Consider the following 24,462-nt stretch of genomic DNA (forward strand, 5'->3'; position numbering starts at 1 on the left):
CTAGTGAATTGCTGTAGCCATTCTGGAAAACAATTTGGAAACAAAGTCACTAAGCTGTGTGTATACCCTTGGGACCCAACAGCACCACTACTAGGCCTGTACCCCAGAGACCGAAGAGAGAGGGAAAGAACCTCTATGTATTAAAATATCTACAGCACCTCTTTTTGTTGAGCAAAGAACTGGAAATTAAGGTGTTGAGTCCAACACCTGGGTAATGGCTGAACAAATCATGGCCTATAAATGTAATAGAATAGTGTAGTGCTTTGTGAAATGATTTAAGGGACGGTTTCAGAGGCACTCAGGAAGACTTGTATTAACTGATACAGAATAAAGTGAGTAGAACTAGGAGAACAAGTTATGTAATAACAACATGGTGAAGAAAACAACTTTAAAAGAAGTAAGAACTCTGTTTAATGCCACACCAACCATGACTCTGGAGGACATGATGAAGCATACTACTGAACTGCATTAATTCTCCCAACAGAGAGGTGATAAACTCAACAAAGAACACGGCTTAACATTTTCAGACATGACCAATGTGAGGATTTTTTTCGCTTGACTATGCATACTTGTTGCAATGGTTTTGTTTTTGTTTTTCAAGGGGAGGGCTGACTACGGATGAGGCAGCCCCCCCCCAAAAAAAAGAAAGAAAGAAGCAAAAGAAAGTCACTTAAGCTTTTTTTTTAATAAAAAAAAGGGTACAGAGAATCATAGAGAAGCAGAACAGCTTTGAAAGTTACATGCTGAGTTTTAAAATAAAAACAAAGCTGAACATAATATGAATTTACAATTTTATGTACAATACTGTTCTGTTCTACTACATACATAGAAATTCTTATTTTATTTGCTGTTTTTAAGTTCAAAATAAAACATTTAAAAAGTGTGATGAATGCGAAAGAGAAATTTAGATGGCTCCTTTAAAGAGAAAAAAAAAGACATAACTCAAGCTGTTTTTAAGTTCAAAATAAAACATTTAAAAAGTGTGATGAATGCGAAAGAGAAATTTAGATGGCTCCTTTAAAGAGAAAAAAAAAGACATAACTCAAGCAACTGCTCCTACATTAAGCCTTTCTGTAGTCCCCCAGATGCTAGGGCCTCTCTTCCTAAATGACCTTGGCACTTAACTTCTTTGTTTATATGTTGCCCTAAAAGTCTTAGTGCAGTTTTAAGCTTTAATTAACTTAAAGCTGCACCAAGACTTTTGGGGTACCCTGCATTTGTATTTATTTATTCTACACATAGGCCAAGTGTATTTATATGTGTACTTGTCTTCCACATTAGAAAGTTCCTTCAAAGGAGGGATTGTTTCATTCTTGGTGCTGGTACAAAGTACCTGATTCTCAAAGGCTATGCCAATGACCAGGACTAATGGTGGTATTTTAAGGTTTGGCAGGTCAGCAGACTAAGCATGTCATTCAGGGATCAACCAAGTCAAGCTTGAAGAGGCTCATCACAAGAAGGTTAGCTTTAAGTAATAAATTCTTTTGGCTACAGCAGGTCATGAAACAGGAGGTAGCTAGAACCTGGAATCAGGAAGATATCAGACCTCAGACACTATTTCTATGGCTCTGGGCAAGTGACATAACCTCTGTCTCAGTTTTCTCATCTATAAAATGAGGATAGAAATAGGACACCTACCTCTTAGGGTTGTTGTAAGGATAAGATGAAATATTTGTGAAGCATTTGGCGAATCTTAAACCATAAGCCTTAAATGCTAGCTATTAAGACATGGAGGGGTTGTTATCTGTGTCATTGAAGACATATATATATATATATGTACACACACACACACACATATATATATATATACATATATATACACATATATACACACATATATACATATACATATATATATATACATACACATACACACACATACATTTCATACAACTATGAAATCATACATATTCTGAAGTCTGAATAACAGTGTCTGCTCTGCTTACATTACAAGGTTGCTATCAAATGATACCACACAGCTAAATTGCTCTGTAACCATAAAGTATCATGCAAATCTGAGATATTATTATCATAATGATATTTTGGACCAGTAATTTCATCTGCATAGGTGGCTCCCAGTAAGGAACACCCTCCCCCAATGCAGGTTGGCATTTTTTCTGCAATTGGTAATCTTAGAAATTTGCCTGTAGCACCAAGATGTTAAATTAAGTTGCCAGGGTCACAGTCAGTATGTAGTGGAGCTTCGATTTGAAATTGAACCTCCCGGAATGTGAGGCCAATTCTTTATCTCTTGACCCAGGCTGCCTCTCATTATACTATTGCAGACCTGTGTAACTTGGCAGTAGGTTGGGGCCAAAATTAAAATAGGCTAAACTTCTTCAGGCTACAGATAGGTTAGACTAGAGACAGACTGATGATGGAGGTTGCTGCAGGTCACGGGACAAACAGAAGGATACACAGTGGCAACCCATTTTTTGGGGGGCCACCCAACATCCTTGGGTGGCTACCCAACATCCTTGGGTGGCTGGAAGCAGCCTGCAGGCCATATGTTGTGCAAGCCTGTCCTATTATTTTTTTCAGGGCTAATTCAGAGAACCTCCAAGTGTAGCAGAGGGGCTTTAAGGAAGACTAAGCTGAAATTTACAGTCAACTTAGAGAACAAGGTATGTATCTAGTTTGTCTTCTAGTGCCAGGAGTGTGTAGTGACTCACACTGCATTATTTGATGATTCATGATGGGGGAAGAGAAGGGATGAACCAGAGTTGAGTAATTTGTACAATAGAGAGGCATGAGGGGGAGGGAAGAGAAAAGGCAAGATTAGCAGAACAAGAAAAGGAAAAAGAAGCTTGATAGGGTTGGATTTTTGCTTTTCTGAGAAGAAACCATTCCTTACAGCAGTCTCAGAGTCTGAGCTAGATTCATGTGACCACAGCAATGCACTCATCTGATGAGTGCAGTGGTTTGAGAGGAGAGAAAAGGAAATGGGTTACATTTCCTCTGACACAAACACCAACCCAAGATGCTTGAAGTTCACTTCCCAAAGAGTTGTATTATGGAAACAGGTAAGCTCAATTGTGGTAGATCTAGGCCTTCTGCTCCCCTCCTGAAGCTGTAACAGGAGATTGATACCTGCATGGCACCCAGTTACTGTACTCATATTCAAAAGATAAAATATCAGTTCCACGACTGGAGACTTAGTTTTGAATTTTAGATGATTTACCTAAGCTCACATACAAATTCTGTTTGCCCTTTCCCCCAGGTTTTCAATGTCTCAATCACTCTGTTTTATCATCTTAGAGGCAGTTAGTCAGTTAACATTGATTGGGCAGGTACCCACGGTGATAGAATATTGTACTAGTTGCTTTAAGTGGTTACAAAGGAAGAAGACATGGTCCCTGCTTCTGAAATTTAGCATTAGTTGTGTTTTACAGAATAAATGAAAAAATACAGAATATCTGTTCTGTTTATGCCAAGTTCCCATTACCCAGGGTCACAGGCCAGTGCACTGCAGAGGTAGACTTTGAACCCAGGCTGTCCTGATTCTGATGCCAATTTTATTCACTATTCGTCGTGGATTCATGAAAAGATCCTTCCTGTGCCACAGAGGTAAGTAGTGTCAGTGCCCCAACATCTATGTTGTTCCATATTGATTGTTTTTTTAAACCACTTGTTTTCTTCTGGAGTTCGCATGTAGAAACAAGATGCTTGGGGTTATGAGTCAGCAGTACGATGTGGAAATGAAAAAAGCACATGATGTTAGAGCAAGGGTGGGGAACCTCTAGCCTCAAGGCCACAAGCGAGGCCTTTTGACTGAATCCAAACTTCACAGAACAAATCCCTTTAATAAAAGGATTTGATCTGTAAAACTTGGACTCAGTCAGAATGCTGCACCAGAGGACCTAGAAGGCTACACATGACCTCAAGGCTGCAGGTTCCCTATCCCTGTTAGAGATTGTGTTAAGAGAAGTATGACGTCTCGAGTGAATAACGGTGCTAATTCCATTTATTCTCTGTGTTGGTCAGATCTTGTCTGGAGTATTGTGTCCTGTTTTGAACACCATATTTGATATGGTGGGAATTGATAGGCTGAAAATGACCAAGACCTTGTAGATCTCTGAAACCACAAGTAACAGCATGTTGGGCCTAGAGAATGTGGGAAGGGAATGGTGCGATAGTGTGTGTGAAGTTTAAAGGACATCTTTCACCTGACAGAAGGCATCTTGTAACTGACCTGAAATATCAAGGCTAAAATGAGGTGCTCATTTCAACCACCCCACTGCATGTGGGAAGACTTTTGAGTCATGATCACTATCAGAAAATGGAAGGGATGGCCTTGGAGCATATTGACTTTGTGTTTGCTTGTGGAGATGGCAAGACCATTGTCACATATAGATGGTACTCCTGCTTTGGGTAGGAGCTGGTCTGCAGTGCGGTCTGTGTTCCATCTGTCATCCTATGAAAAGCTGCGGAGATGAGGTCGTTCCAAGGTCACCTAAAGGGAGCTCGCTTGTTGTTGCTGGGGTTCAGTCTCTTTTATCATTGTTATCATCGTGTCCAGCTCTTTGTGCCCCACGTGGAGTGTTCTTGGCAAAGACAATGGAGTGATTGGCCATTTTCTTCTCCAGCTCATTTTACAGATGAGGAAATCGAGGCAAAGAGTTAAGTGACTTCCCCAGGGTTATATAGCTAGGGGCCAGATTTGAACTTAGAAAGATAAGTCTTCCCACCTCTAGGCCAGGTGCTCTATCCACCACACCACCTAGCTGCCAGACTGCAAAAAACTCTCGAGTGGCATGCAATAGGAGCTGTCGAATGTTGAGTTTGTTTTTTTTTTTTTATCACCTACTTGGATGAAGACATATATAGATAGAATGCTTATCAAATCTATGGATAACATATAGTTGAGAAGAATAGCTAATTCACTGGATAACTGAATTAAGAACCAAAACATACCTCAGGAGGAAGGAATGATTAGCTGAATCTAACAAGATGGAACTGAACAGAAATAAATGTGATGCACTGAATGTTAATATTTTTTTAATGTAGAAGCAGAGGTTTCAGGAAAAAATAGTTGGAAAGCAATTTTATGTGAAAAATTCATGGCATTTTAGTTGATTTGGATCTCAATGTAAGTCTTTGGTGTGATGTGGCTGCCTCAAAATGCAAATGCAATCTTAGGCTGCATCAACAGATATATACATATGTGTGTCTGTGTATATGTATGTGTATACACACACACACACACACACACACACACATATATTTATGAAGCAAGGGAAGCAATAGTTCCACTGTAGTCTTCCTTGGTCAGACTACTTCTGAAGTGTATTGTTTAGTTCTGGTTGATAACATCTTTAAGAGGAACATTGATAAACTGGGGTTCATTTTAACGAATTAGCTAAAAATCATTTGTTAAGTGCCTACAAAATGCCACACATTGTGTTAGACCCCAAAGATACCAAGACAAAAGAACCTCAGGAAAACAACCCTTGTTTTTCAGTAACTTACATTTTGTTAGGGAAAACAATACACATACACCCCAAAATGCCAAATGTATCCAAAGTAAACACAAAGTCACAGTGGAAGGGAGGGGGGTTAGAGGGGGTGGTATCAAGAAAGCCTCCTGTGGGAAGTAGCTCTGGAGCTGAGCATTGCAACATGAGAGAGATTCTAAGAAGGGAAGGTGAGGAATGTACAAATGGAGCCTGAAATTAAACTCCAAGAATGCCACAGCCATAGCTAGAAGGAAGTTCAGGGATCAATGAACCAACATTTATTATGTACCTACTATGTGCTAGGCACTGTGCAGAAGTGCTAAGGATACAGAAAGTCCTTACTCTCCAGGAGCTCACAGTCCAATGGATCATTTAATCTCATCAAGGATGGACAGGAATCTATATCCAGTAAGACCCAGCAGAAGCTGTTCCTTATCAGGATCCCTTTGTCAAATGCTACTTCCTAGCCTCCTTTCTCCCAGATTTTCCATCCCAGGGAAAGGAAGCATGCCTGGTACCACACCCCTATTGATCACGTGGGATGAGGAGACCTGAAAAGTGGTTCATTTTCACAGGAAAGTTGGAGATGCTCATTGCCCAAGAGGTCAAAGGACATGTCAGTTGGTCAGGTGTTATTCAGGAAAGCTGATGTGGGTGAGCTTTGAACTAGTTTTAAAAGACATGATGGTCATGGTTTGGCAAAGAGAAGAAGAAAAGAAGGTGCTCAATAAGGGAGGAATGGAATGTTCAAAGCATGGAGGCAGAAACAAGTATTGAATCTTTGGTGGGAAGGGACCACAGAAGTCATTTACTCTTACTGGTCACCCTACCCCCTTTAAAGAATTCTTTCTGGATGTTTGGGTGAATCAAGTTAACTATGTATGTTTAGGGTGCAAGACAGATATCAATGCATGGATGTAACCTAAAGATTTTTCTGGTACTTATGGTAGATAATAAGAATAATAAAACATTCCATTTATTTGAGAATTTAAAATTCTTAATATATTTATGTTTTTATTCCTGTATAGCATGACCAATATGGTATAGAGTTAGTATAGGTAACTAGGAGGTGGGGGCCCTAAACCAAGACTAGGAGCAAAGAAAGCTGGAACAAGTCAAAGTGAATAACAGTGAGGATAGAAAATAGAATTTAAGTTGTACTGAACCTCAGTTGTAGGCCTTTTCAGAAGATGCATCTACAGAGAAATTGGCAAATACATTAACTGAAAAAGGATGAGAGTCTCCACCTCCACAGCCAGAACCACTCATCAGTCTCTTCCCCTTTGATCTTCATACCATTCACAGTTCAATTACTCTGTCCACTCCCTAGAGCTCTCAAAGGCTAGGCCAGCAGAATGTAAATGCTGGCAGGATCTACCAAGCTGGAAAGGCTTCAGCTATGACCTTGGGGATAGTCTGTACCTGTAGTCTGAGGAGCAGCCTAGCTAAATACAGAGAAATGCATCATTAACCAGAAGGTTGGCCGCAAAGTGAAAATGCACGTATGCATGCATGTGAATATTCATGCATAAGCACATAGTGTACACACACAGATATATGTACATAACAATGTGTTAACACAAGTATATTTGTGTAATACACATGTGCAAGTGGAGGTGTATACACTTTAATTGTTTCAATATTTTTTCACTTCCATTGAATTCTATTTAATGAAAGGGTGAGAAAGAATCGTTGGATAAATTGAATTTATATAAATACAGATCTGATTTACATACTAGTTGAAATAAATGAAATGATGTTCAATAAATTAACTTCTATAAAAGGAAAAGCCTAATAAGAGCCCTGCAGTCTTAGCAACGGAAATGTCAGAACTTGTGAGTTTCTTCTGAATATGAAAAACAAATCTGGATGAACTCAGATTCTTGGATCAAATACATTTCTTTGGGTTAGTAGCTGGCAATCTTTTCTCCTCTACCTCTTATCTCTATTTGAACCGATGCAAGTTAGTGATTCCTTTTCCTCAAATCTGTTAGAATCAATGCAAAGTACTGAAGCTGTTATTTACAGAGAAGATACTTATTAAATTCGCATATTTGACTATCATTTTTTTTTATCATACACTCTAAATATGAAGTGAGAGACCAAAAAGAAGTGAACTTGGGAAAGATAGAGATAGGGGGAATTGGAGGAGGGGAGGAAAAAGGGGAAGTAGAAGGGTTCAGTGAAACAGAGGAAATAAGAAGGAATGTTCACAGATATTATAAACTGCCAGTTGATGAACCTACCCCCAACTTCCACCCCAACCCACCATCACAACATGCTAAGTGATCCTGGAAGACGTAAGTTTACCTTTGGAAGAGGAGATAGAGAGACAGCTGAGAAAGTTTGGTTGGTGGGTACTTACATCACAGGATTCATGGTGCCAAATTATCGAGAAAATCCACAAAGTATGAACTAAAGGTCTTGTTTAGTGCATACTTCTTTCTTGCATGCTCGAGTTACTGGTATAGGTCAGCCACTTTAAACTTTCTTGCCTTTGCTAGGGAGTGTGAATAAATAAACCTCCGCACTTTAATATATGCCTTGTGACGTATGATGTAAACAGCTGATTTCACTTTCATTTCTTATAACTCTATTATTTTCTTCGTGGCTGGGAACTTCTCCGAAGCAAACTTAGTAAACAACTTCTTTCACATTGTCTGAAAGGACTCACGAGATTTCCGTGTTAATTAAATTGTGGTCAGCAGGTTTAAGAAGTCAGGGCAGAGTGTTGTAATTGTTCCAAGACCCAGGTCGTTCAGCTGTTTAAGCATTAGGATGTTACATATCAAAATAAAACCAACAGCCAGATCTTGTGGGGGAAGGGGGGAGCTACTCATCATAGCACAGAGCCAACGAATTATTTTTCTTATGTTTGGAAACCTTCAAATTAGCTGGTAATGCCGATGTATCTTTTATGCCTTTTTTTTTCCTTCACGGAAGAAGGGAATCTTTAACTTGCTATATAAAAATAAATACTCTGCTGGATCCTTGTGGGCTATTAAGCCATTGACATGACATACTACAATGACTAGAAGCAGTCCTTGCGATGCTAGTGGCAAAATCTGGTTGTTAAAAAATCACTAGGAGACATCCTAGTGAAGCAAAACAGAACAGAAAAAAGGAGTCAAGTATTTCTTTTTCAGTTATTGGCTTTTGTTGAGAGGCAGTCAGGGTGGTATGAATTTAGGATTAGTAGAACTTAGTGCTACAGTAGAAAAGGCATGAAGGCATGAAAAATCAGAGCTGAGTTTTAATCCTAGTTTTAATAGCTGTTAGCTTTGTGACCCTGTACAAGTCAGCTCTCTTTGCCTCAGTTATTTTCATCTGTTAAAAGGAGGAAAGGATACTTAACATTGCTTATGTCACTTGGTTATTGTGAGAAGAGTATTTTTTAAACCTTAAAATACTAAGTAAAATGTGAACTCTTACTATTAATATCGTCCACTGGCTCCTGTTGACAGTGTTCTGATCACTTCAAGCCCTAGAACAGGAAACAAGGTGATGTATACACATTGCCCAGGCTATGCTGGGATGGGAGATGGGTGGGTCCATCAGGACTACCTGGAGAGTCACTGGGGATAAACAGGGAGTTCTGGCCAGATCACCTGGCAGGATAAGATACCAGACACTGAGGTCCTTTCTTGAACTAAACTGCCAAGCATTCAAACTCTGCTTCAGAGAACACAACTCCTATAGGTTGGCTGTGTCGTTTGAATGCAAAACGTACGCTTGCTGAAAAAGACTATTTTATGGAGAATTCACACAGGGCAAGTGTTCTCATGGTGGTCAGAAGAAGTAATACAAGGACACTCTCAAGGTCTCTTCTAAGAACTCTGGAATTGATTGTGTGACATGGGAGACACTGGCACAGGACTGCCCAGCATGGCGCGCCCTCATCCTCATCATGCCCTGTGCTCTATGAGCAAAGCAGAATTGAAATAGCTCAAAAGAAACAAGAGATGTGCAAATTTAGAGAATCCACCCCAAATGTTCACATGGACTATTTGTGCCTGACCTGTTGTGGGACATTCTGCTCCTATCGGTGTGATCAACCACACAGACACACTGTAACTTGACTCTAGCATAGGGGTGTCATTTGGCTTCTCTTCAAGAATGAAAGGCAACAACCAACCAACCGAGTAGGAGGAGAAGAAGCTGAATTACATTTGGGAAGTTATAAAGTGTTTTCAATGGTCGTGAGCTGCTTCTGATTATAAAAACCATCTTTCTTAATACGGATCTTCTGGGAGGCAGCATGGAGTAGTGGATAGACAGCCACTGTCACAGTAGCAGATGACAATTCAAGTCCTGCCTCTGCCCCATACTGGCTGTGTGTCTCTGGGTAAGTCACTAATTTCTCAGGGCCTAAGTGAGTCTCTAAGATTATACATTGCAGAGCAGGCACCGATTTCCATTGGCAGAGTGGGTTTCCTCATTGGGAGTTCCCTTATGCTAGGAAAATCACGGATCCAGACTTCTGGCTAATATGCAACACGTTAGAACCCAGAGGAATCCAGATCCTACGACAAACATATCAATAAAGTTCAAAGGAACAATGACCAAGAAAGCCAAAGAGAAATGGGTGTAAACTATACTATCCAGCACAGGACCACATGAAAAGACTGAAGGAAACCCTTGGAAACTCTAAACAGAGATGAGCCAGGATCATGAGAAGGTGTAGTAGGTTAGTAGCCCAAACCTACAGCAGGAGATAAGGCCAGACCGGTGCCCACATAGTCCAGGCCTGGACCAGTGCTCAGGCAGTCTATGCCCAACTCAGAGACCAGGCAGCACATACCTGCACAAATTTCCAAACTGAATCTTTGGAAATTAGAATGGGCCAAACCGAAAGTAATGAATCCACAAAACTTTTATTAAAACAAAATCAAAAGCCTTAAAAAGAAAAAGAAAAAAACAAAATTCAAGATATTTCCTATCAAACAACAAAATGCAAGATACTTTATATCAAAAACAAAAACAAGTCAGAAAGAGTTATCTAAGAATCACTGGGTTACCTAAGAGTCTTGACTAATAAAAGCCTGGATTCCATTTTTCAAGAACTAGCAAAGGAAAACTTCACAGATTTATTAGAACTAGAGGGCAAAGTGAAAATAAAAAGAATCCATTGAAATAATTCTTGAAAGAAATCCCAAAATGAAAATTCATAAGAATATCATTGCCAAAATTCAGAGTTTCCAGGTCAAAAAACAAACAAATAAACAAAACCCACTACAAGCTACTAGAAAGGATTAGAAAGCAAAATCCAACAAATATGCTCTTTCCAATAAATATACCTGGAACATAAGATTCACACAGAGATAAAAATAAGGGACTAGAGCAAAATCTATTGTGCTTCAGGTGAACTAAAAAAAACCCCCAGGAATAACAGTAATGATCCCAAATAATGTGACAGTAAAAAGAGAAACGATTAAAGAAGATAAACAATAAAATCATTATGCATTTTTCCCCTTAACTTTAATATTTTATTTTTCCCCAATTGCATGTTTTATGGATGTTGAAACTGTGGAACACCCAGCTAGCAATTAACCATCCTGAAGATAAGCAGAGTAAATATTGAGTTGAGGAAAAAATAGCCTAACAGTTAAGGCTCTCCCAGTGTGGACCAACCTGTCTCCACAGTCAAAAGACTCCTCCTTACTGAAGATCATTAAGCAAAAGTTGATTGACCCTATGTCAACTATGCTATAAAGGGGGTGCTTAAGGTATGGTTGGACTGGCTGGTCTCAGGTACTTCAGTAGTAAACTCCACACCAGAATGAGGATGACTTCAGGGGAGAAATAGGATGGAGACTTTAAGGAGAAATAAGAGAAATGAGCCTAACAATAAGAAGCCCAGCCTGGGGTGGAGAGAAGGAGGTGAGGGTGATGAGAGGGGGAAGTCTGACCATTGACCTTGAAGAGGTTGTAGGGAAAGCAGACCCTCGAGACAGAATGGGAACTGGGGATGGGGAAGAAGAAAGGGTAGCAGTTGCTCCTCGGGCCAGTAGAAATGCAAGATTCAAAGGTTGTGTTGTAGCTGCTGGGGAGACAGCTTCTCCCAGGAAGGAAGCGTCCCCTACTGAACATTGGGTCCCGGAGCAAAGTCCATCTAGCCCTTTGATGGTGACATCTTGGCTACTTGTGTCTCTACCTTTGGGTGATTCTGTATGTGTGCCTGTGTGTCTCTTCATTCATGAATGCAAGTATGTCCTGTCTCTATGTGCCATTGTGTTATCTTTGTGTATTGTATGACATTATTTATCACAGGGCCTTGAATATAATAAATGCTTAATAACTATTACTTCATTGAATAAATGAATGTGTCCCATCCCTGGATTAGAAACAAAGGACCATGACTGTGATTCCCAGAAACAGGAAAGAAAGAAGCAAGTTGAGCAAACTAGAGGTAAAGACCAATTGTGTGGTAGAAAAAGTACTGGATTTGGAGACAGAAGACCTGTGTTCAAAACCTGGCTTCTGTGGGATTTTGAGGAAGTTACTTCACTGCTCTGGGCCTCAGTTTCCCCATTTGTAAAATAGGTCACGTAGTCCAAGCCCATCCATATTACAGCTTCTTTCTACAATATCTTTGACAAGTGGTAATCTGGCCTCCACTTGACTACCCCTACTGATGGGGAATTCACTATCTTTTGAGGTAGCCCATTTCACTTTCAGATACTTCATATTTAGAAAGTTCATTATGTTAATGATAAATAGTGATAAAAACTGCTTCTTTCTGCAGCTTACCCTCATTATTCTGAGATCCCAGATCTTTAGTCACAAGTAAAACAAGTCTAATCTGTTTTACACATAAAAGTTCTCCAAATATTTGAAGACTGGGAAGTGACTTGCCTAGGGTCAAACATCTTTTAGATGGAAGAACTATTATGTGATTCCAGATCATTAGACCATAGGTCTTACACTAGAATTAAGACTCAGAGAGGTTAAGAGATGTACTCAAGGTCACATAGGTGGTAAGCATCAGAGGTAGGATTTGAATCCAAGTCCTCTGATTCAAGAGTCAGTTCTTTATCAGTTACACCACTATGCCTCCCATACATTTAATGTTCCCTCCCTGTCCTGTCTCACTCCTCTGGATATACTCCAGCTTATTAATGTCTTTCCTCAAATGAATGTCCTTCCTTCTCACCAGAACTGAGCATCCTTCTTCAGAACCAGCTGGCCCCTTTCCCAGGAGATCAGGCAATGAAGCAGAATATGTTCAAGGCAAAAAGCCCTGATGCCCTCTCTGAAGTTTCCCTTGATACATTCTTGGAACCTTGCCCTGGGTGGGGGCACGTGATGAAGGACAAGCAGATCTTTGCTGCTTTGGGCTTCAGAAATTTCTTTTTTTGAGTAAGCCTCCTTTATGCAACATCCAAGTTTCTCAGGGGCTCTTTTCTTATGTCATGGGGCAATCCAGAGGTATAGTGAAGCTGAGTCTCTAATCTGGCCTGGCCAGGATAGCTTTCCACATCCAAAAACTCCTGCATCCTGACAGGACCAACCTTTGGGATCACAACGGCTACTACTTCTTTAGGACTATGTGTTTACAAAGTGCTTTCTTCCCAAGAACTTTGTGAAGTAGATTATGTAAAGGCTATCTTTGTTTCATAAAGGAAGAAACGGAGACCCAGGAAATATGACTTGTCTAGGGTCATATAACTAAAAAGGACCAGAGCTAGGAATGGGGAGCTGGGCACCAGGCTGCTTAAGGAGGGACAAACCAAACATGGCAGAAACAGAGTAGGGCAAAATTCCCATGCCAGTCAGTTGTGGGATCATAACCATGAGTGGTTGCGTGCTTCCAGCCTGAGAAAGATAGGGAGACACAGTGTTCCCCCTCCCCGTCTCCCCCACAAAAAAGGGGAAGGGGAAGAAAATGGTCTTAAGTTTTCCTGGAAGTGGGAATGGATTTACACTGGGGCATCTGTAGCCTTTTGCCCAGTCCTCCTTCTGACGAGTAGGATATTTGCAAAATGTTTTCTGAGACTCAAATCCAGGGCTCTTTGAATGCTAAGTAGCCCATGGAATAATCTATTGAACCAGATTATATTACAGAAGTATAGATTTAGGCATAAGGAGGTAGCTGGGTGGCTCAGTGGATACAGCACTGAGCCTGGAGTCAGAAGATTGGAGCTCAAATGTGGCCTCAGACACTTACTAGTAGTGTGACCCTGGGCAAGTAAGTCACTTAACCTCCGGAGAAGGAAAAAGCAAACCACTCCAGTATCTTTGCCAAAAAAACCCCATATGGGATCATGACAAATCAGCTATGGCTAAACAACTGAACCACAGTAACCAGAGTCATAAGGCCAGTATGAATCAGAGCGGGACTTGAGCCTAGACCTTCTTGTGTCCTAGGCAGGCTCTTTATTTACTCTATCACGCTTCCTTAGGCATACATAAGCCAATACCTGCATGGTTTTTATAAGCACATCACTTGCAGGTGAGCCAAACTCAAGTGCCCACTCAGGCTTATACAATGTACACTGATGCTTTATGGCCATATTTTATGCATTTGCCAGTCAAAATATCTTCTACGGAAAGAGGGCGAGTGTAGCATATGACATATGGCATCTGTTAGCCATCCCTTCTCACACTAACCTGTCAGATCAATGATGGATATGATGGCAATAAGCACTGAAATCTGAATTATGGTATTATGCAGGGGCTATTTTTGTTAAAGACGACTTCTTTTCAGGTGAGCTAAGTCTTAGCACAGGGGTAATATGGACTATTGGTCAGCACATTGGTTTAAAACCCATTTTAGAGTTCTCTTTTCTAAATTTTCTGAAACATTTTCCTTCATTCCAAAATGGGGATATCTTTAACTTATTTTGAATAATGTTGGGGATGAGGGGGAATTGATATTATGTTATATTAATAACCAATTATTAATTTGTGAGCCATCCTTTTTCCTCCTATTTTTGTCAAGACCCCACTCCTGAAAAGAACTGTCAGTCTTAGAAGGGTATGATTAAGTAATGTGATCACTCCTAGCCCCCAAGGCTCCTTAACTAATTTGGGCTGAGCCCCACCCATAGAGGACTCTGGCTCTTGTACCTTGTCAACAGAAGCCAAACTGCTACTCAGGCAGAGAGATCCTGATGGGGCACCCAGATTGCTAAAGAGAGGAGTAGGTCCTAGATGCCAGTCTAGGTTCAAAGAGCAGAGAAACCAAATTTATGAATAAAGGCAAAACTAGCTTTTACAAACAGCTGGTAGAATTGCAATATTGTTAGGAGGACATAGAGGTCAAGAATGGGAGAGAGAAAGCTTCTAGGGGACTAGTTATATTAGTTATTATTATTATTATTATTATTATTTATTATTATTATCTAAGAGGATGAAGAAAGCACCTGACAAATTAGGGTAGGGAGCCTGGAGCTCAGGGAAAAGATTTTTGCAAATCAAGCAGGGAAGGGCCTTTCGTGTTCAGGAAAGCTAAGAGTAAGCACAGAACTTTTCTTTACTTCTCCACCAGGGCTTATGGTCTAGAAGGACTGTTCTAGAGTGTGGGAGGAGGCCATAAATGTCAGTTCTGATTACAGTATGGGGCTTAGATTTTTTTTTTTAATTTTTAAAATTTTTTTCCTTGATAATCTATTTTTAGTTTTTAACATTCACTTCCATAAGATTTTGTTTTAAATTTTCTCCCCTTCCCACTACTTCCCTCCTCCCCGACCCCAATGGTATACAATCTGATATAGGCTTTACTTATACATTCATATTAAGCATATTTTCCCATTAGTCATGCTGTAAAGAACAATTAGAACTAATGGGAGAAACCACGAGAATGAGGCGATAAAACAAAACAACAAAGGAAAAGAAGAGCAAATAGTATGCTTCCATCTGCATTCAGGGCTTAGATTTTAGACTTCATCCATTCAATGAGTATTTGTATTTACTACGTGCCAGGTACCACGTTCAGCCCTAGAGATACAAAGAAAGACAAAAATGTGGTCTCTTCCCTCAAGGAGATTTTATTATAATAGGGAAAACAACATGGAAACAACTATTTATAGACAAGATATATACAAAGTAGATGGAAGGTAATCTCAGAGGGAATGCACTAGCAGTGAAGGGGGTGTGAGTGGATGGGACTGGGAAAGGACTCTTGCAGACTGTAAGAGGTGAGTTCAGTTTTGAAGAAAGCCAAGGAATATAGGGGGCAGCTAAGTGGCACATTGGATAGAGGCCTGGGCCTGGAGTCAGAATGACTCCTCTTCCCGAGTTTTAATCTAGCCCCAGACATTTACTACCTGTATGGCCCTGGGCAAGTCACTTAACCTTGTTTGCCTCAGTTTCCTCATCTGTAAAATGATCTGGAGAAGGAAATGGCAAACCACTCCAGTATTTTTACCAAGAAAACTCCTAATGGGGTCACAAAGAATCAGACATCATTGAAAAACGACTGAACAATAACAACAAAAAGGAGTAAAGGAGATGGAGATCAAAAAGGGGAGAGCATTTCAGGCCCAGGGAACAGCCAGTGAAAAATCACAGAAGTGGAGAGATGGGATGTCATTTTGCAAGGAGCAGGAAGAAGCCCAGAGTCACTGGATCATAAAGAACATAGAAGGAAGTAAAATATAAGAAGACTGCAAAGCTAAGGGCCAGGTTGTGAAAGGCTTTAAGAGACAGAGGAGAATTTATATTTTATCCTGTGGGTAGAGAGCCACTAGAATTTGTGAGTAGGAGGGAATGACATGGCGAGTCCTGCACTTTAGGAAGATCACTTTGGCAGCTGAGTGAAGGGTGCATTGGAGTGGGGAGAAACTTGAGGCAGGGAGACCAGGTAGAAAGCTGTTGTGGTTAAAGTTATTAAGGTTTGTACCAGGGTGACATCAGTGTGAGTGGAGAGAAGGGGATATGTACCAGAGATCTTGTGAAAGTAGAGAAAGTACAACAGATTGGTTATGGGAAGTGAGATCAAGAGAGTAGTCAAAGATGTCAACGAGGCTGTGAACCTGGCTGACTAGGAGGATGGTGGTGTTCTTGACAGTAATAGGGATGTTCAGGAGAAGGGATGGTTTTGGGGAAAATAATGAGTTCTGTTTTGGACATTTTGAGTTTGAAATGTCTACTGGACATCCAATTTGAGATGTCCAAAAGGTAGTTATGTGAGATTGGTGCTTAGGAGAGAAATTAAGGTTGGATATATAGATCTGAGCCGTCTACATAGAGATAATTGAATCCATTGAAAGTGATGGGTTCACCAGGTGAGATAGTATAAAGGGCAAAGACACACAGACCTTGGAGGACACCCAGTGTTAGTGGATGTGATCTGGATGAAGATCCAGCAAAGAGGTCTGAGAAAGACCTCCTGAGAAGGACTTGTAAGACAGATGGGGAGAGAATCTGGACAAAGCAGTATCATGGAAGCCTAGAGAGGAGAAAGTATCAAAAAGAAAAAGGTGATTAATAGTGTCAAAGGCTGCAGAGAGGTTAAGAAGAATCAGGGTTGAGAAAAGGCTGTTAGATTTGGCAATTACAAGATTGTTGGAGACTTTGGAGACACTAGTTTCAGTTGAATGATGAGGTGGAAGTCAAATTGTAGAAGGTTTAGAAGGGGTGAGAGGAAAGGAGGCAGCAATTGTAGGTGGATTTTTTAGCCATGAAAGGAAGAAGAGATATAGGATAATAGCTGTCAGTAATGGTAGGGACAAGTGAGTTTTTTTTTTTTTTAAGGATGGGCGAGACATAGGTGTATTTGTAGACATCTGGGAAGGTACCAGTATATAGAGATTACAGAGAATGAGGTAGGGTGACAGAAAAGAAAATTTGTGGGAGAAAATGGGGTAGATCATTTGTGCACATAGAGGGGTTGGCCTTGGCAAAGAAAAGGGCCACCTTTTCCTGAAAGATGGGCGAATGAGGATATAGTAGGGGGAGAGATGTGAGATGAGTAAAAGAAAAGAAGAGAGAACTCTTGGTGAATAGCCTCAATTTTTTCAGTGAAGTATGAAGCAAGATACTCAGCTGAGATGATGAGGAAGGGGATGCCATTGGAGGTTTAAGGAAGGGTGAACAGGTTAGGAACCACAATTGTGGTAAGTGGGATTATGAGTTGATTGGAGGGGAGGGTGTATAAAAGAATTGTCTTGCTGTAGTGAGGGCCCAGTTAAGATGACCTATCTGTAATGCATGATTTTATGACTTTCTCCAGCTCTTCAGCAGAACACATGAATAGGAGCAAAGAAGGGCCGAAACACCTACATCTGTGCTAAAACAAAATGAAGTCCTTCGGATGCCCATCAATTGGGGAATGGCTGAGCAAGTTGTGGTACATGAATGTAATGGAGTACTATTGTGCTATAAGAAATGATGAACAGGCTGACTTCAGAAAAACCTGGAAAGACTTATGTGATCTGATGCTGAGGGAAGTGAGCAGAACCAAGAGGACTTTGTACACAATAACAGCCACGTTATACAATGACTAAGATTGTTAAACTGAACCCTTCTTCTCAGCATTACGAGGATCTAAGACATCTCCAGAGGCCTCGGGATGAAAATGCTGTCCACATCCAAAGAAAGAACTATGGAAGTAGAATCTCTATCACTTATTTTTACCTTCTGTTGAGTTTTGTTTCATCTTTCTGATGGTTCCTCCTATTGGTTTTAATTTTTACTTACAACTTCACTAATGTGAAAATATGTTTAATGGGTATGTAAATGTAAAGCCTGTATCAGATTGTGCGCTGTCTTGGGGAGGGTGGGGGGGAGGAAGGGGGAGAAAAATTTTCAACTCAAAAGCATATGGAAGTGATTGTTGAGAAATCAAAATAAATTAATAAAATTAAAAAAAATGAAGTCCTTCACCTGACGTTTAAGGCTCTCCACAATCTGGCCCTAATTTACCTTTCTACCCTATTACATATGACTTACCATCATATACTCTATGTTTTGGCTGCTTCTCAATCTTGCTCTGCCCTCTCTTGCCTGAATGCATCCATGAAAACCATCTGCCATTCCTAGAATAACCTGGGATGATCTTTCTCCCTCCTCAGATTTCCTTAGAGCACTTCTGTTTAGATATTTCCCTTGTTCTGTTACTTTCTCCCCTGTATCATACTTGCTTTTGTGCATGTCCTTTTCCCCAGTAAGATCTCTGAGGCCCTGAACCTGTGTCATTCATCATCATTATACAGACCTAACGTGAGAGGCATAACGGCATAGTGCATAGAGAACCAGCTTTGAATTAAGGAAGACTTGAGTTGAAGTTTAGTCTCTGATATATATACTATCTGTGTAGCCACCTGTTGAGGGCCGATCTTAAGAGTCTGATATGGGTTTAAGATCCAGGGCAGAGTTTGACCTCTGCCCAGGCTTTTACCCAAAAGGGCTCAATGATTAAGAGGTACGGCTCTCCAATCTCTCCCTGTTAAGAGGCTCCTGAGACATTCCTTCTCAATCTTTGAACCTTAGATTTACACATTCACTCCTCTATGCAGGTGGCGCCAAGGTGCCTGGGAAAACCTTGGAATTTACAACCCAATCTAGGAACCCTGATAACGAGGAAATTTATGTTGTCATGCCCTCAGCAGATGTTCTGGGGAGTATCTCACGGGGAGGACTCTTTGAAGTTAGGCTAGATTTTCTCTCTATATCCTGTACCCTCAGATGAATAAACAGAGTCAGTTCTGCTGCTCCACCTGGCCCATGTCTCAAGTTTATTTTGCGCTCTTCCGTTTGGTGCACTATTTGATTGCTGGCAACAGCCACCAGCAAGTCACTTTAATCTCACTGCACCAGGTAACTCTAATTCTCCAATTTGGAGAACAGTTATTGAGCTGCATCAATGAAGGGACTTTCCATAATGGCAGTCATGGGACTCTTCTTGCTCCCCCTGCCCTACCCAAATACTCAGAAACTAAGATAGGGCCTTGTATAGAATAGAAACCTAATTGTTGTCTATTGCATTAAATCAACTTCTTTTAGTTAGAAGTGAAAACTAATCTGAAATTTGGAAGAAATAGCATGATGGAAAGAACACTGGATTTGGAATCAGAACATGGTCTGAAGCCATTTATTCCACCTATTATTTGTATGTACCCTTGGACAAAATCATTAACTTCTCTGGATGAATGAGGCACACACAGGTGTCCTGAATGAGAGCTCACCCTCCCAGTTTCAGGCCCACAGCAAAGAAGTAGGGGTGCTGTGATCTACTTTAGAAAGTGTCAAGAACTTGGATTTCCAAAGAGTCTTATCTTTTGACTAAAGATTCCATCAGGTGGTAAGTTGAAAAAAGAGAGATGGAGCCTAGGAAAAACAGAACCTGTCTCAGCATCCAGGGAATACTGGGGTGTTCCTGAGCAATTATGAGATGGAGAAGGGAAAGTGGAGGGGAACAGGGGAACAAATTTTCATCAAGTACCTACTATGTGCCCAGGCACTGTGCTAAGTAATTTACAAATATTATCTCATGTGATCCTCACACAACCTTGGCAGATAGGTGCCAATATTATCCTCAATTTATTGTTGTGAAAACTGAGGCAAACAAATATTAAGTCACACAGCTAGTAAGTGTCTGAGGTCTGATATGAGCTCAGGTCTTCTTGACAAGCTTGAGGGGTGTAGTTAGAGTGGAAAGAAGGAAGGTGGTGAATGCAGAGCAATTGCTAGGGTGTCCCTGAATCCAGTGGTTCCAACAGAATCCCAATCCTGCTGAAGCTGAACTGAGAGACTTCAGCAGATTCCAATGTTCCTTTACAGTTAGCAGATCTCCACTCTGACCAATGAGAACAGACTAAGAGAAGAATGGTTGCTGGTTCCCTCACTCTGTCTGTGAACACTGAGGGATGGTTTCCATTCAGCTTTGTAAGTTTTCCCCAGGAAGTTTCTCTCCTATATACCAGATGTAGAAGATTGTACTCACTAGTGAATGGTGGAGAGAGAGAATGATTCTATTGCTTCATTTCCTTTTATTCAACCTCCCCACTCTCCATCCCTTACAGATTGCTCCCTTAAACCTCTTATTCTCATCCCTCTAAACCCAGTCCCCACAATTCCTGTTCTAAAGCTGCTCACCTCTTCCACTATGCTCTCTGAAAAGCCTGTTCTATTAGGCAACAAACTAGATTTCATCTTAAACTTTTTCCTTCCTTGTTCCCTCCATCTTTTTGGGTTCACTGAGACTTGGCTCCCTCCTGATGACACAGCTTTCCTGGTTATCCTTTCACTTTCACATACCCCCCAACATACTGATAATGGTAGGGGAGTTACCTGCTTCTTTCTCGTCATTGCCACTTCCGGGTTCTCCCTTTACCACCATCTCTTGGTAACCTCTCCTCTTTTGAGGTTCATTCAATCCATCTTTATCACGTTCGAGATTCTAGTAGCTGTTGTCTACAGACCTCTAGAGCACTCTCCTTCCTTCCTCAACAAGTCCAGTGCCCAGCTCTCCTCCCCAACTCCTGTCCTCACACTAGGAGACTTCCTATATACATAGTGACACGCCCTTAAACACCCTAACCTCACAATCCTCAATTTTCTTATTTCCCATGACCTACTCCTCCACCCCACTGCAGCTACACACAGAGATACCTTTGATCTTGCCAACACCCAGGAGTGTTCCACATCTATGTTAATGAACTGTGAAATTCTTTTATCTGATCATAATTTACTTTCTTTCTACTTCTCCCTTCCAACTCCAAACCCTGTTCTTTGCACTGTGGCCTCTAATTCTTCTACCCCTCAGTTCTTTCTCAGGCCATCATCCAAGCTACATTCTCTTCCCTTTCCCATCTTGATCTCTTGATGAACCAGATCGATTCTACACAGTTCCTTGCCCCTTTATCCTATCAAAGATCTTGCCTGCCCAATTGCAGCCTTGGATTACTTCAACCATCCTCTTTCTTCACGCCTATTCACATACTGCTGAAGGAAGCTGGAGAAAGTGATGAAACTGAAACTGTGATGACTGGGTGCACTACAATTTTGTGTTCTGTATGCTCAACTGGGCCTTCAGGATGAACAGGCAAGCCTTTTCCCCCTCCCTAATCAGTTTATGGACAGCTAGGTGGTGCAGTGGATACAGGGCCAGCCCTGGAGTCAGGAGAACCTGAGTTCAAATATGGCCTCAGACACTAGCTATGTGACCCTGGGCAAGTCACTAACTCTGTTTGCCTCAATTTCCTCATCTGTAAAATGAGCTAGAGAAGGAAACAGCAAACCAATCCAGTATCTTCCAAGAAAACCCCAAATGGGATCATGAAGAGTTGGACTTGACTGAAAAATGACTTAACAACAATTAGTTTACTATCCTACTCCCCACAGCAGCTTTTCCAAACCTTTTTATTCCTCCTCAAAGTTCCCATAATCCCCCTCCCCACCCTCTTTTTGCTTCATATTTCACTGAAAAAATTGAGATCTTCCTCTTTATTCCTTCTAATCTTTTCACATCACCCAGTTGCCTTTGGTCACTATTGTTCCTGTTTCATATGAAGAAGTGAGGTGGCCTTTCTCCTTGCTAAGGCCAAACCTTCTGTATGGCCATCCCTTCTCCAGCCGATTACTCCCTCTACCATCCCTACTTTTCACTAATATTAATTGCTTCCTGACTACTGGCTGCCTTCTTACTACCTACAGACATGCTCATGTCACCCCCATCATCAAAAAACCATCACTTGAGTCATCCATTTCCACTAACCATCGTGCAATATCTCTCCTACCTTTTGTGGCTAAACTAATTGAGAAGACCATCTACAAAGGTGCCTCCACTTTCTTTTCTTTCATTCTCCTCTAACTCATTGCAGTCTGGTTTCTACCCTCATCATTCAACCAAAAATGCTCTCTCCAAAGTTCCTGGAGAGCTCTTAATTGCCAAATCCAGTGGTCTTTTCTCAGTCTTCATCCTTCTGGATCTCTCTGCAGTCATTAATCCTATCAATCACCCTTCTCTTCTGGATACTCTCTCGTAGGTTTTCATGACACTGATATCTCTTGGTTCTCCTGTCTGGCAACCACTCTCTTTTGCTGGATCTTCACCCACATCATGCCCACTAACCATGAGTATCCCCTAAAGCTCTCCCTTGGGTCCTTTTCTGCCTCAATACTATTTCACTTGGTGATCTCATCATCTCTATGAACAAGTCTTTTGGATCCACTTATCTAGCCCTAACCTCTCTCCTGATTGCCAGTGTTACATTTCCAACTTCTTATTAAACATCTTGAACCAGATGTTCCATATATTTCTTAAACTTAATGTCTAAAAATGAACTCATTTTCTCTCCAAACTCTCCCCTATTCTTAAGTTCCTGTTACTATCAAAAGTCCTCGCAGTCTCCCAGACTCAGATCCTAGGTGTCATCCTTTACTCATCACTCTTTCTTTCATCCTCCCTATGTAATCAGTGAAGTCCTGTCTTACCCTGTTCTCTCCTCTGACCCTGTCACCATCTTGGTGCAGGCCCTCATCCCTTCAGGTCTGGACTTGCAATGGCCTGCTTGTTGGTCTCCCTCAAGTCTTCCTTCTTCCTCTCAATTGTCAAACTGATCTTCCTAAAGCACAGGTCCGACCATATCACACTCCCTCCCACTTCTTTTCTCCTGTTTAACGAACTTCTTCAAAACCCTTCTAAATTGATAGGCTGCATTGATCTTTTTTTTTTTTCCTTTTGTCCCTAATTCTGAGTTCTTGGGGAGGAAACACTCTACCAGTCCATGCAAAGCAAAAAGTATTCTTAGTTTCCTAGACGGTGGGAGATTAAGTGATTTAACCTATGTTTCACCAACTGTCAGAGGTGAGATTTTGAACTCAGGGCTCGCTGAGTTCTATTCAATATTCTAGTTGCCTCTTAGATGTGATTTATATAGGTACACTTATAATTACTGGTAAGTCTGTTAATTCGTAGGAAATCATGTTAACTTGATTAATAGAAAAGATATTCTGACTTTTCGGTGGTGAAATGCCTGTAATATAATACTATTCTTTTTAATAGTTTTGGGGGGGATTATAGTGACTAAGGAAAGGTGATCAAGCAGATCATAGGAAACCCTCTGATTAGTTCCCAGGCTTGCTCTGACAAGATTAGAGTCTAAGAGTTGGGGGGAAGGGGAAGACAGGGTCTTACTGGAATACCTGCTCCTATAGTATATAAAAATGAGCAGAGATACCCACTTATTTCTCCTTAACTTCCAGATCAGAATTCAACAAGGCTATGGGGGATAGATTCCAGGTCTCTCCCTCATCCTTAGAGCAACGATGGCAATTTTCAGGATTAATATAGGGTGAGCCGGAAAGGGAGTTCCTGCATTTGTAGCTCTTTGCCACTGTCTTTTGTCTTTCGATTTATTTTTTTAAGCCCAAATCAGAGACCAGAATTCCAGAGAGTAGATTCTTTCAGGGGATGTGAGTGTGGGGATGAGGAGAAGGGGTGGTGAGGTGTGGGTGGTACTTTCTGGGTTATTAATTCTAAATTCTAGAGTTCCTAAATTGAGAGGAAGAAGCATACTCCTTGGAGAACCAAAGCAATGACCAGTATAGTCCCTGTGGCTGGGGGATTATAGCCATATTTGGTGGGGGGCATGCTGGGAGGTGGAGGAGAGGGGAGAGACTGGAACTGGAGATTTGGACCTTGCTATTCTTTTCTGCTATTACTGTGTTACCCAGACACTGTCAGTCCAACCAGATTGTAAATTCTTTGTGAAAATTCAAATTTTATGTGGATTTATTATTTTTTACATTTCTGCAAGATGTCCCACCTGCCAAAGAAGATGGAATATCTAGAATCTGTAATTTTGGATGCAGTGGGCCAAACTTTTTTTTTACACATCTGTTGTCTTTCATCCAATTTCCAAATCAGAACTTTCTCCCTAACAGTTGTCTTAATTCTGGATTAATCATCCTTTCAGAATTTCAAATAAGCATTGGTTGGCCTCTCATTCAGCTCGGTAGAGATCTATGTGGATAGTCTTGTTGGTTGAATGCTTCAAGGAATTTGTCTTTCGAAATATTAATATCCATCTTGAGCCTAACAGGAAGCTTTCCCATTTGC

At 40.9% G+C, this 24,462-nt stretch overlaps 1 protein-coding gene and 1 long non-coding RNA gene across 5 annotated transcripts in view; one reads left to right on the forward strand and one right to left on the reverse strand.

Moving 5' to 3' along the window:
• Positions 1-20,858, reverse strand: part of TMEM140 (transmembrane protein 140) — a 33,885-nt gene extending 13,027 nt beyond the window's left edge. For 2 of the 4 annotated variants that reach the window (XM_078153581.1, XM_078153578.1), the window contains exons 1-2: positions 20,691-20,858; positions 8,889-8,940 (exon numbers count right to left, since the gene is read on the reverse strand). Coding sequence is in view for 1 of the 4 variants with exons in the window: in XM_078153575.1 (XP_078009701.1) it covers positions 7,822-7,835 (14 nt within the window). In the remaining 3 variants the exon portion in view is untranslated. Of the gene's footprint in view, positions 1-7,821; positions 8,235-8,888; positions 8,941-20,690 lie in introns of those variants that run through there. The other 2 variants (XM_078153577.1, XM_078153575.1) reach the window with 2 other exon arrangements.
• LOC110219148 (uncharacterized) lies at positions 953-18,144 on the forward strand. Its single transcript, XR_013486271.1, has 3 exons — positions 953-2,624; positions 3,436-3,567; positions 17,632-18,144. It is a non-coding gene; the product is annotated as an uncharacterized LOC110219148 (long non-coding RNA).
• Positions 20,859-24,462: the final 3,604 nt, after the last annotated feature.

This window comes from Phascolarctos cinereus, unplaced genomic scaffold, assembly GCF_003287225.1.
Source record: "Phascolarctos cinereus isolate Bilbo 61053 unplaced genomic scaffold, phaCin_HiC Scaffold_1;HRSCAF=81, whole genome shotgun sequence".
NCBI classification, from domain to species: Eukaryota; Metazoa; Chordata; class Mammalia; order Diprotodontia; family Phascolarctidae; genus Phascolarctos; species Phascolarctos cinereus.